General features: G+C 51.3%; 7 protein-coding genes across 7 annotated transcripts; 4 read left to right on the forward strand and 3 right to left on the reverse strand.

Annotated features, from left to right (window-relative positions):
• Nucleotides 1-43: 43 nt before the first annotated feature.
• Nucleotides 44-1,918, reverse strand: COCMIDRAFT_90415 (uncharacterized protein; the record flags this gene model as incomplete). The annotated part of the gene is made up of 4 exons (XM_007688009.1): nucleotides 44-403; nucleotides 456-1,538; nucleotides 1,590-1,790; nucleotides 1,841-1,918. The coding sequence occupies 4 exons, from the start codon at nucleotides 1,916-1,918 to the stop codon at nucleotides 44-46; spliced, it is 1,722 nt and encodes a 573-aa protein (XP_007686199.1).
• Nucleotides 1,919-2,279: 361 nt separating this feature from the next.
• On the forward strand, nucleotides 2,280-3,470 carry COCMIDRAFT_90560 (uncharacterized protein; the record flags this gene model as incomplete). The annotated part of the gene is made up of 2 exons (XM_007688010.1): nucleotides 2,280-2,374; nucleotides 2,435-3,470. The coding sequence occupies 2 exons, from the start codon at nucleotides 2,280-2,282 to the stop codon at nucleotides 3,468-3,470; spliced, it is 1,131 nt and encodes a 376-aa protein (XP_007686200.1).
• A 728-nt stretch (nucleotides 3,471-4,198) lies between these two features.
• Nucleotides 4,199-8,407, reverse strand: COCMIDRAFT_3736 (uncharacterized protein; the record flags this gene model as incomplete). Its single annotated transcript, XM_007687953.1, has 2 exons — nucleotides 4,199-8,047; nucleotides 8,096-8,407. 2 exons carry the CDS (start codon nucleotides 8,405-8,407, stop codon nucleotides 4,199-4,201), a joined length of 4,161 nt encoding a protein of 1,386 aa, XP_007686143.1.
• Nucleotides 8,408-8,867: 460 nt separating this feature from the next.
• Nucleotides 8,868-9,926, forward strand: COCMIDRAFT_35169 (uncharacterized protein; the record flags this gene model as incomplete). The annotated part of the gene is made up of 3 exons (XM_007687974.1): nucleotides 8,868-9,006; nucleotides 9,063-9,288; nucleotides 9,353-9,926. 3 exons carry the CDS (start codon nucleotides 8,868-8,870, stop codon nucleotides 9,924-9,926), a joined length of 939 nt encoding a protein of 312 aa, XP_007686164.1.
• Nucleotides 9,927-10,168: 242 nt separating this feature from the next.
• Nucleotides 10,169-12,012, reverse strand: COCMIDRAFT_90594 (uncharacterized protein; the record flags this gene model as incomplete). The annotated part of the gene is made up of 5 exons (XM_007688011.1): nucleotides 10,169-11,142; nucleotides 11,197-11,506; nucleotides 11,558-11,605; nucleotides 11,685-11,828; nucleotides 11,878-12,012. 5 exons carry the CDS (start codon nucleotides 12,010-12,012, stop codon nucleotides 10,169-10,171), a joined length of 1,611 nt encoding a protein of 536 aa, XP_007686201.1.
• A 963-nt stretch (nucleotides 12,013-12,975) lies between these two features.
• Nucleotides 12,976-13,914, forward strand: COCMIDRAFT_3739 (uncharacterized protein; the record flags this gene model as incomplete). The annotated part of the gene is made up of 3 exons (XM_007687954.1): nucleotides 12,976-13,047; nucleotides 13,106-13,542; nucleotides 13,605-13,914. The coding sequence occupies 3 exons, from the start codon at nucleotides 12,976-12,978 to the stop codon at nucleotides 13,912-13,914; spliced, it is 819 nt and encodes a 272-aa protein (XP_007686144.1).
• Nucleotides 13,915-16,771: 2,857 nt separating this feature from the next.
• Nucleotides 16,772-17,029, forward strand: COCMIDRAFT_35173 (uncharacterized protein; the record flags this gene model as incomplete). The annotated part of the gene is made up of 1 exon (XM_007687975.1): nucleotides 16,772-17,029. The coding sequence occupies one exon, from the start codon at nucleotides 16,772-16,774 to the stop codon at nucleotides 17,027-17,029; it is 258 nt and encodes an 85-aa protein (XP_007686165.1).
• Nucleotides 17,030-17,967: the final 938 nt, after the last annotated feature.

Here is a 17,967-nt window from a genome sequence, read left to right on the forward strand (position 1 = left end):
GACAGCTTTTTAAACCCGAGCCATCATTATGGCCAATCAACCTCTATTCATCTTTTTTACCAGTCAATCTCGAACGCTCATTCTTACCTCCCTTTGAGTTTTCAACACCCGAGTCGTCACTGTCTTCATCACGGTCTTCGTCACTTTCCTCCTCCTCGCTTCCATCGCTACTCCACTTGTCGTCCTCCCCAACAGCGAAAATTGTATCACCATCAAGACTTTCTCTAGGAGGGTGAATGGGCTTTTGTGGTTGTGGCGCAGGTAGAGGCGATGCATCGCGTGCATGATCGTTAGTCGACCTTTGCGCTGGATCATAAGAGGAACCCTGATTCGGGCCCCCTTCCTCTTCGTCCAAAGAGTCTCTAAGTGAGGCAATCTCGAAGCCTTCATCATCCTGAGCAATCTGAGGATGGGTCAGCATCTCTGTACGGAACATGTGGTATATGTGGACTTACCTCGTCGCTCATAGCAAATCTTCTGTTGTTCGCTGTTGGCCTCCACATGTATGCAACAAAGCATACATCGGCTAAGTAGACTAAGTTTAGCCAACCATCTAGTACGAACCACCGCGTTTGCCAATGGGTAGGCGCAAAGTCTGGAGTAGAAGCACCAGCAAACGTGAAGCTGTTGATAAAGAAGAACCCGAAGATGACGATAATGCTTGTCAAAATACACCACCATAATCGTTTGTACATGGTGGCTTTGACGTGCTGTTTCCGCTCCATTAGATCTTTCATGGTAAGGTTTAACGAGTTCAGAGTCCAGATGTAAAAGGCCGTGAGTGTAGCGGATAGAGGAAGAATAACAAGCAGGACAATAGGTCCAGCATCATCTGGGCGAACAGTGAGTGAGGCGATGGCGTAAATGACGCCAAAGACGAAGTGTGCCACGGCGAGCCAGCGGACGACCGTCATGGTCTTTCCAAGCGAAGGCTTGACGACACCATATCCCATGCATACGATAAGAAGCAAAAAGAACGAGAATGAGTTGCGGAAGGCGTTCAGAACAGCAACGATGATCATGAGTGCTTTGGCGCCAACATTGTTTCCGTGGCGGTTTTGGTAGTCGTAGTACCCCCAAGTCATGAGCATCTCCAAGACCAGAAAGACCAGAATAGCGGTGATGTAGTTCTGGACGGCAAGAATGTCGTGCCGGTTTTGGAAATATAAAAAGCCCCAGAACGTCAAGACTAGGAAGTATACGAGTGTGATGCCGCCGTAAAAGGGCAGTTTTGCAATCTGGGCCGCCTGGAGTTCGCCATATGCATTTCGGAAAACCACGACGGCCTCGTATTGCAATCGACTATCCTGGGCTGCCGCCGCCACGCAGTAATATCCTGTTTTTATCGAAACCTTCTTCTCTCCGGTTGAGATAGGGTAGTTGATAGGCTTAGGGTCGTTGAGGTTGATTGCAGCGGTCCGGATGTACATTTGAGAGATGTTGTCAACGTCTTCGGCGAGCACCCACTCGCCCTTGTGCGTCTCGTTACATAATTTCAGTTTGATAGATTCGTCGTCACAGATGTAATGGCGATTTTCCTATGCGCAAGTCAGTCAACCTTCCCAAGCATTATGCTGCGGAGTACCAACATCGTTCACGGGCAAGTCGGATGGGGCACCCAGAAGCAACGTGTCCTTCCACTCCCACACTACTACGCTGACTATCGGGTTCTCAATACCCTCGTTCTTCTTTGGGTCTTTTATGAACTTGACAAGTATGAATGGATCAACCTTGCCGCCCCATGCCTTCTTGCTGTACATGCCCGAGCATTTCTGGCGATCATCTTGATTCTAGAGGCGTGTCAGCGGTGGAAAGAATACAGAGTAGAAGACGAAGTTACCAGAGTAACCTCTACTGCTGCTACTGCTGTAATTGTGGCCAGCAGCAGCAGCGCGATAAGGCGCATGCCCGCCTTCATCCTGCCTAGAGATGAGAGGCCAGCTGGCGGAGCTGACGGCTAAAAGACAATGGCGCTTCAGGCCAGGGAACACAATGCGATTCAGGTCAGCGAAGGTTATTCTTCTTCGCGTAAAGGTTAACGATGGGTCATGGGCGCAAGTCTGGCGTGAAGCCGTGGCAGTTTCGATTGCGCGTTCGTTCACAACCCCCCAGCCAGGTCCGCCTTCCCGGCAGCTCGGGTTAGCGCGCGACCGTTTGTGGCGCAGCCTGGCGTTCAACCGCATGTGGCGCAGTCCCGCACTCTTCACCCGCCCACTGAGTCAGCCCTGCACAAGTATCGCAACACCAACATCAACATCACCACCTACAACTACGCCAACATGCCGGGCAAACACATTGCCGATTCTTCTGAGGAGCCCTGTAGGCGATGCAAGGGCATATCCGTGCTTGTAGTTCGCTCTGAACCCCTCTGCCAGTTAGTTCTACGCCACTTGGGCCAAAGTAAAAGAAAAAGAATTCGCTAAAACTAGCACAGTGACTGCTTCGCCCGCTATGTTCATACCAAATGTATCAAGCGTCTGGAGTCTTTCCGGGTCAATTTCGGCGCAGAGAAGCAGCGCAGGGTTTTGGTTCCCATGTCTTTCGGATTCTCATCCATCTCCCTCCTGCATGTCCTGGATCTGCATCTCAAGACGCAGAAGAGCAAGACTGGTCGCACTGGTTTTGAGATTAGTGCAGTCCATATCCAAGAACCAGGACATGCCGTACAGGCTGAAGAGCTTTTGGAAAAGGTCCGCGCACAATACCCAGACCATGACTATGTTTCATTACCTTTGCACGATGTGTTTCGTTTAGTACCAGATGATGCGTCACTCAAGACCCTGCTGCCCCAAGACCAACAAAAGGCCGAATCAAATCCCGAAGATCAGTTTGTGCACATGATTAATTCCCTCACATCGGCCACAGCTCGCGCTGACGTAATCTCTACTCTCCGAACCCGTTTAATTGTAGAGCACGCCAAGTTGGCCGGTTGCGAGAGCGTTCTCTGGGGAGACAGCACCACCACTCTAGCTCAAAAGACGCTTGCAGAAACAGCAAAAGGCCGCGGCTTCTCTCTTCCCTGGCAAATATCAGATGGCGAATCCCCCTTTGGCCTCCAGTTTCACTACCCGCTACGGGACGTTCTCAAGAAAGAACTCATCTCCTACGTCAACATGTCAGGATCTGATCTGGTCTCATTTGTGCAAGAGTCATCCTCAGGACCCACTCAAGCATCTACGAGTTCCAAAAATACAACTATAGACGATCTCATGAAGCAGTATTTCGAATCAGTTGAAGAGAACTTTCCAAGCATCGTTGCAAACGTCGTTCGCACTACGGGCAAGCTCCAAGCACGTCCCGATGCGCTCTTGGATCCACACTGCAGCTTATGCAGTATGCCTGTGCCTGAAGGGCGTTTTGGTATTCACGGCTGGGGTGGTGATCAACACGATGGTAACAACTCTGGATCCGAAAGCACGACACGAAACATCTGTTATGGATGTACAAGATCGCTGCCTAAAGTGGTTTGAGTGCGAAGGGTTACTGGAACATCTACAAAACCGTTTCATAAAACACGTTACCTCGACCTCGGCGTTTACTACAGCATCCTATCCAAGGAGCTGGTTTCACACTCTTGCGCCGCAGTGACAAGTTACAGCCGTGGCCCCGCCTCAACCTTCACCGGTACTCCGCATACTCTCAGCCAAACCACCACACCGCCGCCCGACAGCCCCCCACAAGCAAAATTCGAGCTTTTCCAGGCCTCTAAACTCGGCTACTGAGTAGAGTGACTTGCAGCTCCACACATAGACGCTCAGTTGGGTGTTCGCCTAAATCGTGGACGGGATACTTCATACAGCACGCATAGCTCCAAAGCAGACTCACCAGCGAAAAAATACCTCTCCAATCCGCACCATGTCCTGTCTACTTATTCGTCAGAAAAAAAACCTCCATTATCTTCTGTACAAAAGCTAGTACCGCAATTACAATGTATCAGCAAACGAATAGATGGGTTGTATACTCCTAGTTTCATCGGAAGAGAAGAGCAGACATTTAGATTAGAAGAGCCAAAGACAAAGCTAGAAGATATGAGAACCCAAATTCATCTGATATACTTATCTACCTTTCTGTGCATCATCGTGATTTCTATCAAAATCACCATCTCATGCTTTCTTCAAACACGACTCTGGTACCATACTCATCATCCAAATTCCAAACCCTCTATCATCCCCACTCTACCCCCTCTTCTACACCCAACCTAAGCATCCAATCCATCCCTCTCAACCAACCACCTAACTACCTCCACAATCTCCGCCTCCCGCTTACTAACCCCCTTCCCCGGCTCCCTCACCATCCCCTCCAGCACCTTATCCAACATACCCCTCAACCGGCTAACTAGCACACCGATCCTCGCCCAGCCCCTCAACCGAATCCACTCATCAACCACAAGCCCACGCCCCAGCGTATCAACCTGAATCCTACCCGCGAACATGAGAAGACTGTACGCATTAAACGGCGTGATGTCCCTGATGAAAACTTTGCTCGTGGCCATCTTGTTGAAGTACGCGATGAAGGATGCGTTGTGGGGGAAAGTTTGGCTAGAGAAGAGGGTGGAAGATGGGTGTACGAATACACGTCCGTTTTCTTGGTTGAAGTATTTGATTTCGCGGGCTGAAGGGTCGAGTTCCACGGCACCGGCTATGCCTGCGGCGAATTTCTTATCGGGGAGCTGGATGCGTGCGATTTGCGGGTTGAAGGAGCCCGCAATCAGGGCGCGCAGGAGGGCGTCGTTGGTGTTGTGTTTGTTGTAGGTGGAGTGGGTGGAAGGATTTGTGGAAGAGTAGTGTGTGGGGATGAAAGAGATTTCTTTAAGAGAAGAGAGATATTGGGTGCGGTTGGAGGCAACGTCAAATAATGTTTGGGGCGAGAGACGGTTGTCTTGACACCAGAAGCGGAGGTCGCGTGATGAGGTGCCTTTGCTGCGCAGTGCGGACCATTGTTCGTAGGCGCGGAGGTCAACCAGGAGATCTCCTTGGTTGTTGGAGAACGAGGCACGAAGGCGGTCGAACTCGTTCCGTGTCTCTTGGTCTCGCTCTCGTGGTGATATGAACGGACTGCGTGCCGTCAGGACCGAAGCGATAGTCAAAGCAGCTTCAAGACAACCAAATGTCGCTCCGTATACCAACAGCTTGCCCAGACGGAGATCTGCTGGAATCATGGACATGTGGCGACCGAGAGCAGTCAGCTCGTTGTCAGTTATGGCTCCCATCTGGGATAACAAGCGCACTGCACCCTCGACTGCGGTACTCTCTGGCGGTGTCAACGCTGAGGCCAAGAACCCAGAGACGTCCTGTACACCCATGGCTTTGATTGATAGACACATCTGTTCGAGTGGCACGCGCCGAATCTCGGGATCGGGTCGCTCCATCATCTTTGCCTCAGCATTTCGTGTGTATAGTTTGTAACAGTCGCCTGCTCGCACACGTCCTGCTCGTCCACGTCGCTGCTTACATGCTGCCCTTGAAGCCCACGTCTCAGCCAGACGGACCATGTTGTTCTGTGGGTCATAACTTGTTTCCTTGACTCTACCTGTATCGATGACGGCGACAATATCTTCAATCGTGATGGAAGTCTCGGCAACATTGGTACATGCAATGACTTTTCGTTTGCCATGGGGTACGGGAGGGAAGACGCGTTTCTGCTCAATTGGCAAAAGTGATGCATGCAGAGGCAGTGCATGTAGGTTGGCAAACTGGCTTAATGCCTGGAGAGTTCGATCAATCTCCATGGTGCCCGGCAGGAAGATCAAAATACCGCCATCCTTGGATCCGAGTTGACGGTCGATATGGCGTACAGTCTCAGCAATCAAGTCATAGTTGATGCCGAATCCAATACTCCGGAGATTCGCAGAGAAACCTTTATCTCCAGAATCATCTTCCTCATCCATTCCGTAGCCCTTGAATCCAGTAAAGTGAAGAATGTCGTCCATGTAGTAGTCAGTTACAGGGTGGGTACGACCCTCAATTTCCACACGACCCACGGGTCCTACCTCCTTGAAATAGGCCTCGAAGACGGCGGCATCAAGTGTGGCACTCATGAGAATAACCTTGAGATCTTTGCGTTGCCGTAGGATTTGACGTAGCAACACAAGCAAGAAGTCAGTGTCCAGACTGCGCTCGTGTACTTCATCCACCATAACATGGCTCACATCCGCCAGCGAGGCAACAACGTCATCAGAATTTCCACCAGAGGTCTGGAGTCGCCTGAGAAGAACACCGGTCGTGACGAAGGTGATCTTGGTAGTACCAGGCTTCTGCTTCGATTCTCCACGAATGGTATAACCAATCTCATCGCCAACCTGAGAACATCGTTCATCGGCCACACGATCTGCGAGGCCGAGAGCAGAAATTCTTCGAGGTTGCGTGCAAATAATGTTTGCTACGGCACCAAGCTGCCGTTGTATCAAGTCGTCCAAAACAAACTGCACTGATTGGGTCGACTTTCCCGAACCTGTCTCACCTGAGATGATAGTGACATTGCATCTATTGACAGTCTGCACAATTTCTTCCCTTAGGCGCCATGCAGGGAGCGATTTTCGGGCATCCATCATTTTTTGTTGAGCTGGAGTCTCCTGCTTAGCTTGCCAGGCGGCCAACGCATTTTGGCTTGCAGGGGTTGCTGGTGTCCAATCGATAGGTTTACGGGGCTTACCCTTTGCCTTTCGTTTCTGACTTGGTTGTTCAGACATGTGGTCCGCCGCGGCAAGTCCAGAAGAGACATCTGATAATCTTCCTGGATTTTGGAAGATGTCACCAGCATTCGTTTGGATCCAGTCCACAATATCATATACCATGGGCATACCAATGAAATTTGCCTCTGCATGAAGGAGGGCTTGTCTAATGATGCTTAGGCGAATGTACGCTGGGATGGCAGCTTCGAATGTGATTATTGGTACGACAGCGGGGTAAGGACCAAAGGGCTTTCGGACTTGTAATATAAGCCGTTTACCCTGTTGCTTGACGTCCAATTCAATGCGACATGCTTCTGGAGTAGGTCGTGAGAAGAGGCGATCGTATATCGCTTCTAGAGATGACATCTCCACTTCCCATGGGTCTTCCTCAGATGTTTCCTCTGACGTGCCCTCCGACAGCGAAAGATCTGCCAACTCCTGCAAGATGCTGTTGTCATCCTCTTCTGGCCGAAGAAGGCGAGCCTGCAAAAGAGCTGCCGCTTTTCTTTCATCGCCACCCTGACTATCGAAAGCTTCTTCGCATAGGTCTACAGCATATCCGGCAGCTGCTAGACGCTTCACAGCACCCTCGCGCTTAAGGTTTGTACTAGCCATACTAACACCGGCAACATAACCTTCGGGTAAAGACCAAGATGGAAGATCGTCCTCTGGTACGTGGATAAGGAGCCATTCAATGATTTCCTCACGGTCTTTGCAGATTTCGGCTGCCTCTTCGACATGGCTTTTCCGAAACCCAAGGTCAGCGATTTCCTCGACCAGCCTAGCCTTTGTAGCTGCGTCCATCTCTACACCATTGGGGTTCCAGAGGGCATCACGGCGGATTAAACGCTCTGCTTCTTTTCTTGTCCTTTTCCCCAACTCAATCTTTGGCACACGTTCCCACCCCTTCATCAAGTTCCTGCTTGGAGCAGATTCCTTTGAAGACCCAGGCATGACCGCGCCAGGCTGCTGATTATGGGCCTTCTGGGCCTCTGCCTGTTCTTTCTGCTTCTTCTCACGCGCTTTGGCAGCCGTCTCCCGAGCCTTTTCTCTTTCTGCAAAGCCAAAGAATGGGTCAGCTTCGTACATCCAACCTTTTCCATCCTGCTCATCCCTCTTTTTCAGTTCTGTAAATTGTCCTTTCCACAAATCTTTGTAAGTTGGCGGAAGCATCATGTGCAGGTTTTTGGCGCTGGCGACACGAAAGAGGGTGTATGCAGCGGCAAAGTTGCGAGCCTCCACAGCGGTAGGTTGGTGTGCTTGCTCCTCGAGTTCGGGGGGAATCTTAATTGGCGGCAGAGTCATCGTCTCTCGTGTCTTCTGGTTCACCTTGGATAACACTACAGCATAGGCAAAATGCTTGTCGCCATCCTTGCGCTACAAAACATCAGCTGCGATGCATCGGCTCTGAAAGAATATCCGTACAATGCGATAATCTGGCTTAGCCCACTGTTGCTTTTGAAAGTGCTCCGATAGTAGATTGACAGGCAGTTTTCCAGTCCACGATGCGCCAGCTACCAAAGTCCGAGTATCTGGTCTCTTCGGCCCATCTTCAGGCTGAGCGGCTCCTCCCTTGCCCTTTCCTTTGCCATCATTTTGGGCTGCGTCTCCGCCAGAGCTTTCGCCCTTTTTCTTTTTGGCCTTGCCGTCGCCAAACACAATGAAGCTTGTGTCTTCTTCGGGCGGGACTGACTTCTTCGCAGGTTTACCGCGGGGCGGATGTGCGTTTTTTGGCATTGTGTCGGAGCAGGAAAAAGGTGTAGCGTCGAGTAATATCCATGGACAGATGTATTTGCTTCGGAAGGGGAGCGATGGATAAAGATGTCTCCCGTGTTCGAGGGCGGTGAAGGGCGCTCGCGCTAGCAAAAGGGCTCAATCACCAAAACTCCACCACCAGCTACCAGTGCACTTTTTTGAAAAGGAAGTGGCTGTGGATTGTGCTGTAGCCATTTCGAATGTGGCAGCGAGACACTTGGTTGTTGCCCGCAATCCGAAATTCCGATGGTTGCAGGGATGCCTCGGCACGCTCGAGCCACCTGCTGTGAGCCTCATCGTCATCACCCATCAACGCGACATGTCTTTGCGCCAAATCACTAAACCATCCATTGTCAGCAGATTGTTCTCAATCTCATACAAGAACATTCGTGAGAGGAATTCAGACTTCCGCCAGCCACCGCATGATAGCTTCCGAAAAATCATGTCCACAAACAACAATCACAACCCCAGCGCGGAACAACCCCGTGACGCGATCACGGCAGAGGAGATAAATGGAACAGAAACGCCTAATCAGCCTCAACCCACCATGGACGCGGGCTCTCAGAAACGACCCAACGCATGTACGTTTCTGAGTTGTTCTACCTAAGTCCACAAGCAACTTCAACTCACAACACAGTCACAGAACTCATGTCGCGATCCAAGCGACCAAAACCACCTCCAACTGGCATAACCGCCACCGACTCCCCCAGTACAACCGAGCAAAATGCCAAACCTTCAAAACGCTGGAATCCCCGTGACGGGCTGGGCATATACATAGAAACCCCCGAGACGAACCCCGAGGGAAGAATCCTAGAATACGACGATGACTTTGTCGTGATAACCGACAAGTACCCAAAAGCAAGGTCAGTCTTGAGCATTCCCATCCCATGCCCAAAATAGATATATAGTACTAAAAACAAAGCATAGCGTACACCTCCTCCTCATCCCACGAAACCGCGCCTACTACACCCAGCACCCCCTCCACGCCCTCTCCAACGACCCCGCCTTCCTCACCACAGTGCGAGCACGCACCGCGCGTCTCGTAGACCTAGCAGCCAACGAACTACGCCGCCAATACGGCGAGGGCAGCGCCTCAGATGCGCCCTACAACACCGCTCTCGAAACTCTCATGTCCAGTCCTGACCCCCCACCATCCCCCTCCAAGCGCTCCGCTCTCCTCCCACAAGGCCGCGACTGGAGCAAAGAGATAGTAACAGGCGTGCACACGCATCCGTCGATGAATCACTTGCACATCCACGTGTTCAGTCGCGATATGCATTCGCCGTGGATGAAACACAAGAAGCACTATCTTAGTTTCAACACGAGTTTCCTGGTGCAATTGCACGAGTTCCCGCTCGAGGAAGGGAGCGTGAGATTTCGTCCGGGCGACTGGCCGAGCTGGGACATGGAGTGTTGGCGATGCGGACAGAATTTCAAAAACAAGTTTGCGGCACTGAAATCGCATTTGGAAGAGGAGTTTGAGGAGTGGAAGAAGGAGTAGTGAAATCGTTTCTCTATTTTTTTTCCTTGTTTGGGTGAGAGGGTGCTAGGTATGGTTTTCAGAACTATCATCGTGTATTATACAACCACATCATCCCCGAGTAAGAGTTTTACAAAGTAGCATATCTTGGAAAATCATTGGGCACCGGGGAGCGTTCATCCACATAACAAGTACCGTACTGTAACTACTCTCACTGTCTGCCGCCTATACGCACCTCAGCCAAGAAACGCCGAAACAACTTCTTAGCGTATGACCAGGGTCTTTACAATAGTCGTGTCGATGTCATGCAAGTCGCCCGAGAACTTACACGAGTCACCAAAAATACAGTTCTTGGTACCCTTGGCATGGTTGGTCTTATTCCGAGGCGCAGGGCACCGGTGACCGTAGATGCACTTGATGTCCTGGCAGATACTACCATTTGCGCAGGGCGCCATGCGCGCTACCAGACGAAGTGTAGCAATCTCATTTTCCGTGGGCTTGTAGGCGTGGAGGTGAGTGCAAGAATCTCCATATGGACATTCCTTGCGGAGAAAATGGATGTTGCAAAGTTTCATCTTCTTGACACGGTCAACCTCGGATTTGTCATAGTCCTTGCATGGTGGGTCGACACGCTGGCCTGCGCGGTTGCGGGCGATGATTTCTTCGCGGCTGGCAGGTCTGTAGGTGGGCGACTTGGACTTTGGGGGTGGAGGAGCCGCGGCTTTAGCGGCGTAGTTCATAGGCGCTGCAATGGGTCTCTGAGCAGGTAGGCCATCAGAACCCAAGGTCGAAGTCGATGGAGTTCTGGTCATATGACTCAACACGGCACCTTTGGGGAGAGGGCTTTCCCAGACCGATGAACTGCTCAGTGGCCGTGTAGGTGCGGGTGCTGGAAACCGAAATGGAAGACCGGTCGGTGTGACAAAGCTGTTTGGGCTACCCTTTGTTTCGGCTCCGTTTGTAGCAGGGACAAAAGCTGACGAAAGGGCTCCCAAAACAGGCCCAGCTCCCCATGATGCGTACTTGGGCTCACGAAAGATGTCGGAAAGCCTTTTCGCCTTGTACGGTAGCGAAATCAGGTCTTTGTCAAAAAGAGGGCCTCCAACGAGTACCACTTTGTCACGCAAACCCTCCTGATTAGAGTGTTCTTCAAGAAGGCGTGTATAACCCTCGTTGTACGAGCAGCCGAAGAATAAATGGCAGCAATGGTAATCTCGAAAGTAGAGTTTGAAAGACTCTGCGTCTTCTTAGCATTCTAAATTGCCACGAGATGTACGCTTAGTGTACTCACCAATCATCTTCTCGTTGGCGCAATCATTATACATCCCTACGTCGACAACATCGAACAATGTCTCGCCCGTTGTGAATCCACACACAAAGTCTTCGAAATAGGTAATGTCAGGGATGACACTTGTGCGGACAAGCTCTTCAGCGATGCCTTTGACATTGGCGTAAATCCGACAAACGATGCGCAATCCAAGTGGAGCGGCGTCGCGGGAGTTTTCGCTCTGGTCTTGCATATAGTTTTGAACGGCGGCGTGCAGCTTCGAGGCGGCGCGGCGACCGCCGTTTGCACCTTCGCGTATAAACTCATCAAGGAACTGATGGCTCGATCAGCAAAGCAGAAATAGCTTTTCAACAAGAGGACTAACCATCATATCATCGCCGTCAATGAGTACGACAACAAAGGAGTTGTCCACCTGACACCTGCATGTCAGTCTTGTGTTATGATGCTTTGCAGATACATGGCTTTCATTGTATAGCCTCAGACTGACTCACCACTGCCTGCTGTATGTTGCCTGCAAGTCTTTCGTAGTGCTGCTTTTCAGCTAAACATTGAAAGATCCACTCCCGATCGCGGTTACGTTCAGCAAGCATAGCTTGGTTCTGTTGAACGACATATTCATAGCGGATGAGGAGCTCCTATCAACAGGTTAGGTCAGTTGCAAAAGAAATTTCCTTGGAGCCATACCGTCATGAATTTGTTCTTCTCTTCTTCTAATTGGTTAAGCTGCTCGAAGCGCTTGCTGAGCATGTCTAGATCGTTATCAGTCTGAATTGTCGAGGGAGAAATGATGCCATTGTGGGCATCGCGTGAGAGCGCCATGCTGAGATGGTCAGGCAAGAGGCGTAGATGATAGAGGGAGGTGGTGTATTTATTGCAAGGGGGAGAGAAAAGCTTTGTTGTGCGAGGCTGCTGCGCGTGTCAAGGCGAGAAAGTGAGGTAGAGTGTAACAAGGCAATGTGGGACGGGCAGCCGAACGCTCTTTCCACGGTTCACGGGGAGGTGAAAGATGGGCAGGAGCAAACGCGGGTGAGGGGCAGAGCTTTATAGACGCTTCTAGTGGCAATGAAGACGAGATTCGGAATACAGAAAAGTGAAAACAGAAAAACGAGAAACGAGAAACGGGAAACAGGAAACGGTATTGGGGAGCAAATACCAGCGACGGTATTGAGGGACGAGCAATAGAAACAGAAAACAGATAGCGGAAAACGGTTAACGGTTAGTATACCCCTGGATGGTGTAACCAAGATGCAATGCAAGCTACCGGCAGAAAGGCATTTGTCTATGTATGTATGTATGTACGTACAGTACAGTACATGCCGGTGTTGTTAGGGACAAACGCAACCACTAGGCGCATGAAGCCGCAGGCGAATAGCCGCCGTTGGTAAGCGTTGCATTGGCAGGAAGAGGTGGCGTGGTCAGCCTATCCCTTGCGTTTCGGCGATTAGACATGTGCAAAGAGGCCATGTTTGCAAGGCGGCAACGTAAGTAACAAGGCAGATTTGTCACCTTGTGTCGCTATTTGCAAAACGTCGTGTCAGGAGCGAAGAGAGAAAGATGTCGCATGTGTGCGCGAAGAGACATGGGGTCGGCGGCGGCTGTTGGTGCTCATGTCAGCCAACTACCTGACGTCGGCTTTCCGCTGCCGCGGCTGTCCTTACCTTCGCCAAGACCCAACGGCGCCCGGACGTCACTCGCCAGAAGCCACGTTCGAATTCCACCATCTCTCTCCCCACGCCCCTCTTCTCTATTCTTACCATCCCATCCTTTTGTAGCGCTTTCATCATGGTCAATTGGCGATCCTCTACTCTGCTCCTGCTCTCCTTGCGCGCACTTGGTGCCTTTGCCGCAGCTGAGGTGAGTTTGACATGTTGTGACGACACATGACATCAGATGGCTAACCACCAACTCACAGGCTGAAAAGGTCCAAGAGCAAGTCACGGAGCCGCAGACACCCAATGTCAATGTCGCCGTCTCTGTCTCATTCCCACAATCTGAGATTTTCGGCGTGAAGCTCGTCAACGGCCATGCCACCGAGGCACGTCTTTCCGTCACCAACAATGAGCCCACGCCCATTGGTGTTTCCGTTGTTGGCGGCTCGCTCGTCTCTGAAGTCGCCGGCAAATCTCAAATCGTCCGCAACCTTACTTCGAAGCGCTACTCGATCGAGATTCCCGCTGGCGCCGAGGAGACTGTTCCTTACAGCTTCACTCTCGACATGCACCCCCAAAACCTACGCTTGGAACTCATTACCGTGTTGAAGGGCGCCAACAATACCGTATTCACCGTTCCCGCTTACAACGAGACTGTTAGCATTGTCGAGGCCCCCAACAGCTTCTTTGATCCTCAAATGTACGTTCTCTGCAGATCTGCCCTACTTTTATGATTGTGTCATAACTGACTTGCGCCTCTAGCCTCTTCCTTTACCTTGTCGTCCTTGGTGCCTTTGGCGGAACCGTCTACTTCATCTACAACACCTGGATCAGCACCTTCTTCCCCCAGAAGAAGGGCCACGGCAAGGGTGGTGAGCGCGCCAGGATGTCTTCGGGTCAGACCAAGAAGGTTGACCCTGCCGACCAGGTTGCCGTTGTCGGTGCTGATGGTCCCGCTGTCACGTCTGGTGCCAAGGCCTATGACGAGAGCTGGATTCCCGTCTCGCACCTCCAGCGGCCCGAAGCGAAACGCGTCCGCAGCGGCACTCCCAAGGCCAAGCCCAAGGCCTAGACACGTCGAGCACCTACGATACAAAAGGCTTGGGATATTCATGCTATACGAGTGTGATGGCATGCCAACTGGACATGCGCGTGCATGGCATGGCGCAACAGTGTGTTGGCGTTGGTGGCTTTGTATACGGCGATTGCTCTCGACAAGGCCGTCGCATGTTGCAGAAAGGACAAGTTATCTTGACGAATTGGATATAATGCCGAAAGGACGGATAACTTTGTATATTAGAAAAGTAATATGATACGACATGTTGTACCATGAATGCAAATGCCAAAGCGGATATGTGTGTGTGGATGTGGATGGGTGCTTGTGGTACAGTTGACTAGGGAGCTGCAAGCTGGAGCTCTCCCACTGGTTCATACCAAGGCGCCGTAGCCCTTTGCTGTGGTTGGCTCCCACTACACCCTCCAAGCACGCCGCACACTGTGCTTTTTCTGGGGATCTGCATGCAAGCGCTCTACGAAAGACAACGGGGGGGGGGGGGCAAATATGAAGTTAAATGGCTGAATTAAATTATGCCGTTGAAAGAAAGAAAGAAAGAAAAAACGACACAATCTCGATGCCACAGTCACGGTGCATCAAGCCCACCCTTTGTACTATGTGCAAGATGACCGTTAGACGTGTAACCCCCACGCTCCATCTCTCTCTCTCTCTCTCTCTCACAGACTTACCTTATGACCCCTTCACATGGCATGACCAACAACAAGCCTTGGACGACTAGCAGCCCCAAGCCTTTTCGATCGTCACTCTAGTCCGCTTTTACATGTGATTAACACATAATATTAGCACGAAACAATGCCAACCCAAAGCAAGCACCGCCTTGGCAACCAGCCGCAATCTTCAAACGCAGGCGGGCTGACTTTCAAACACGCAAAGATTTGGCAGATACGACTGCCACCCCACAACCCACAACCCACGTAACCCACACATGCCAAACGGAGGCCCAAGCTTGATGGGTCGCATAAAAACAGATACCTTTGGTGTTGCTGAATCTAGGCAATGTGTCTGTGGGTTCAGTAGTAGGTAGGTACGTTAGCCCTGTGTATGTTGCATAAGGCCAAGAGACGGCCCCCCTTCCCCCATTCTATCTGTCAGAGTGTCAGAGTATCAAGATGTGATTGAAGAGTGGCTAAAACCCTTAGAGGAAGGGTCCCAGCGCCCTGGCCTCGCACAGAAACAGCTTCAGGTAGTGTATCCTGTGTACCCGCCTACACTATGCGGAGCGGACTTGGCTGGCTTGGCCTCTATGTGGGCGGTTGGGAGGAGCGGAGGAGAGGGCGTATGCGTGTTTGTTCCGTATCTTGGTGTTAAGGGAAAGGGAGAGAGAATCGCCGAGTTAGAAGCGGGAGGGGCGTAGGCGGGTGTGCGTGGTGGTGAAGTGGAGGGAGAGGGGATATGGGCGATTACTACAATGGGCTTTTGGAGGGTCAAGTGCAACCGTCACTGTCTGACGTGCGCAAGGTTACTGGACTGGCGGCTGCCAATACGTACGCCTCTTTCTCTCCCACCCCCCTCCCACTCTGTTCCCCCCGCGTAGTCGCATTGCACGTACGTATGCGCACAACGGCGGTGAGGGATGCATGTGCTGTTTCTGTGTCAGGTTGGGGGTTGCGTCCTATGGGAGAGACTGGATGCCATGCAATGCGGGCGTGGATTTAGACTGGTGGTAAAATGGTGGTGGTGATTATAGTGGTGGTGATTATAGTGGTGGTGTAAAGCCGCAGGCTACGCATCGTCGCATCGCGCCTTTGAGATTGAGTGAGCCAAGGAGCCGGGGGTGGCAAGTACAGCGGGAGCTAGAGTGTTTTGCAGGCATGAGACATGCAGTAGTACGATGGGGAAAGAGAGGGAGATCAAGATCAAGATAGAGAAACAAGTTGGGAAAAATATCGCAAGTCGACGGAAAAGGCCGCGCCGGCTCTTTTTCTCTCTCTCGCCTTGCTCACGCGATCCGGAAATGGTGCCTTGCTCACGCGGCCGGATATGCTGGGTGATGGAAGCTAACTGACCGGATAAGGGGAGGAGAAGGATGAGGGGAAAAGGCTGCATACACCGGATATGTCCATCTGCACGCACACACCGGAACCAATACAGGTGGGTGGACGAGGGTGATGGGCCGATTGGGCCCCCATGGTTGGGAAAGCGCGGGTTCTGCGCGATACCGTGTGCAGGCATTGGGTGTATAGGCAGTGTGTGGAGTATGGATGGATGAATGGATGGATGTACAGACTATTAGCATGTCCGGGGGAAGTGATCGGTAGGTGGGTTGCATGTGGGGTGACCTATAACCTTTTGGCCGCCATAAGGGTGGTAGCTCCAAACGGTGTGGCCTTCACATCACATGTCATAGCCAGCCCAGTTGACCTCGCCTGTGCATGGCCCACTAGAACCGGGGCGCCGGCTCGTGACTCTGACGCGGGCTTTACGCCGAGGATGCGGAAACAGATCGTGTGTGTCGGCGGTGGGTCAAGGGTAACGGGCTTGGGCGGGTGGATGGACGGACGAGCTCGAGGGTGAGTCAAGATTGGATCGACTCACCAATATATAACATCAGCCCTCGTGTCCTCCACCCTATCTAGCTTGCTTTTTATCCTCTCCCTGCAAACCACTACTTACTTGCCTACGACTTACACTCAAATAACATCATCGAGTTGCCAAAGGCCCGAATACCGGAATCCACCACCCTGCATCAAGCAACCACCATCAACGTCACCCTTTGCTCGAAAATACCTCTACCACACCCAAAACCACTTGCATATTAAACGCGCACTCATCTACTACTACCACAAAGATACCAACCTCAATCTTCTGTATCCCACACAAGGCCTAGACCGCCACTCTCTCTCAACCACACACCATGCCTCCGATCAGCCAGTTCCCCCCCGCCCGCGTCTTCCTCAAGACCGCAACCTCATCCGCACCCACACCCTCTCCCATCTCAATCACAACCAGCGTCAACTCCGCCGCACGCAAGTCATCCCTGACTTCGCCCATCAGCCCGCGCTACTCCATCTCCATGTCGCCCCAACAACAACAATCCATGTCGCAGATGTTCTCCTCCCAAAGACAAGCCATGCCGAGACCGGGCGACGCCATCCGGAGAGTCACAAACTGAAGAATCTCTTCTTCTTTATTTGCTACTTTTATCTTTTGTACTTGAAGCGACAAACTCTTTCATGACATATCCATCCACCTCCCCTCCCTTTCTCGCGGCGCGGACGCTGGTCGTTTTGTGTTTGTGTGTGTGTGCGGTTACCAACGTCACTTCATCAGCGCGAATAAAAACTTGGACGTTTGGTGAACAACCAAAAAAGGAATTCCCCCCCCCCCCCAAAAAAAAAGAAGGGGGAGAGACGACCACTTGGAAGGGGGCACAAAAGGCGCTACTAGGAGTATTTCGGTTTCTTTTTTTTTCCCTTCGGTTTCTGCTTTTTTTTTATACACTGCGATGTTGGAAAATGGACGAGACCTACGGGTTCTCGATGGAAAGGGGAGGGGAGGATGATTTGATCTGGAATGATCGGGTTCTGGATATGGAACCCCACACCCCGCCTGCCTGCCCGCCTGCTCTCTCTCTCTGAGAATGACAATCTGGAGATTGGGGCGCAGATATGACTTTAGAATAACTACCCTCAAGGGTATACAAATTAAGAAATGTAAAACTTTCTAAAAATGGAAAATGTGTATAGTGTGAATGTCATCTAGCCAAGGGTCCCTCGTGTCGTTGTTCCTCTTCGAGTTGTTTTGTATGCGGCAGCCAGCCTTCTCGAAGCTTGGGCTCACGGACCACTATTTAGATGAGTATGTTTATGTGATATTACATGCTACTTATTAGCTTAAGAGTACTACTTCTTAGATATTCTTAGAGATGCTATAGCCTACATGAGGTTGATTGAACGAGTTGCAGCATGTAGATTACTATTGCTCCATCTACTTTATAGTAGCAGGCTTCCATGAGAAATCCCTCGCAGCACAACAAACACCAGAGCTTAAAGCAAAACCATCGATTGTTGCGAAAAGAAAACCGTGCATATAAGGACCATGTGTACGTAA

Source organism: Bipolaris oryzae (assembly GCF_000523455.1).
Source record: "Bipolaris oryzae ATCC 44560 unplaced genomic scaffold scaffold_36, whole genome shotgun sequence".
Classification (NCBI taxonomy): Eukaryota; Fungi; Ascomycota; class Dothideomycetes; order Pleosporales; family Pleosporaceae; genus Bipolaris; species Bipolaris oryzae.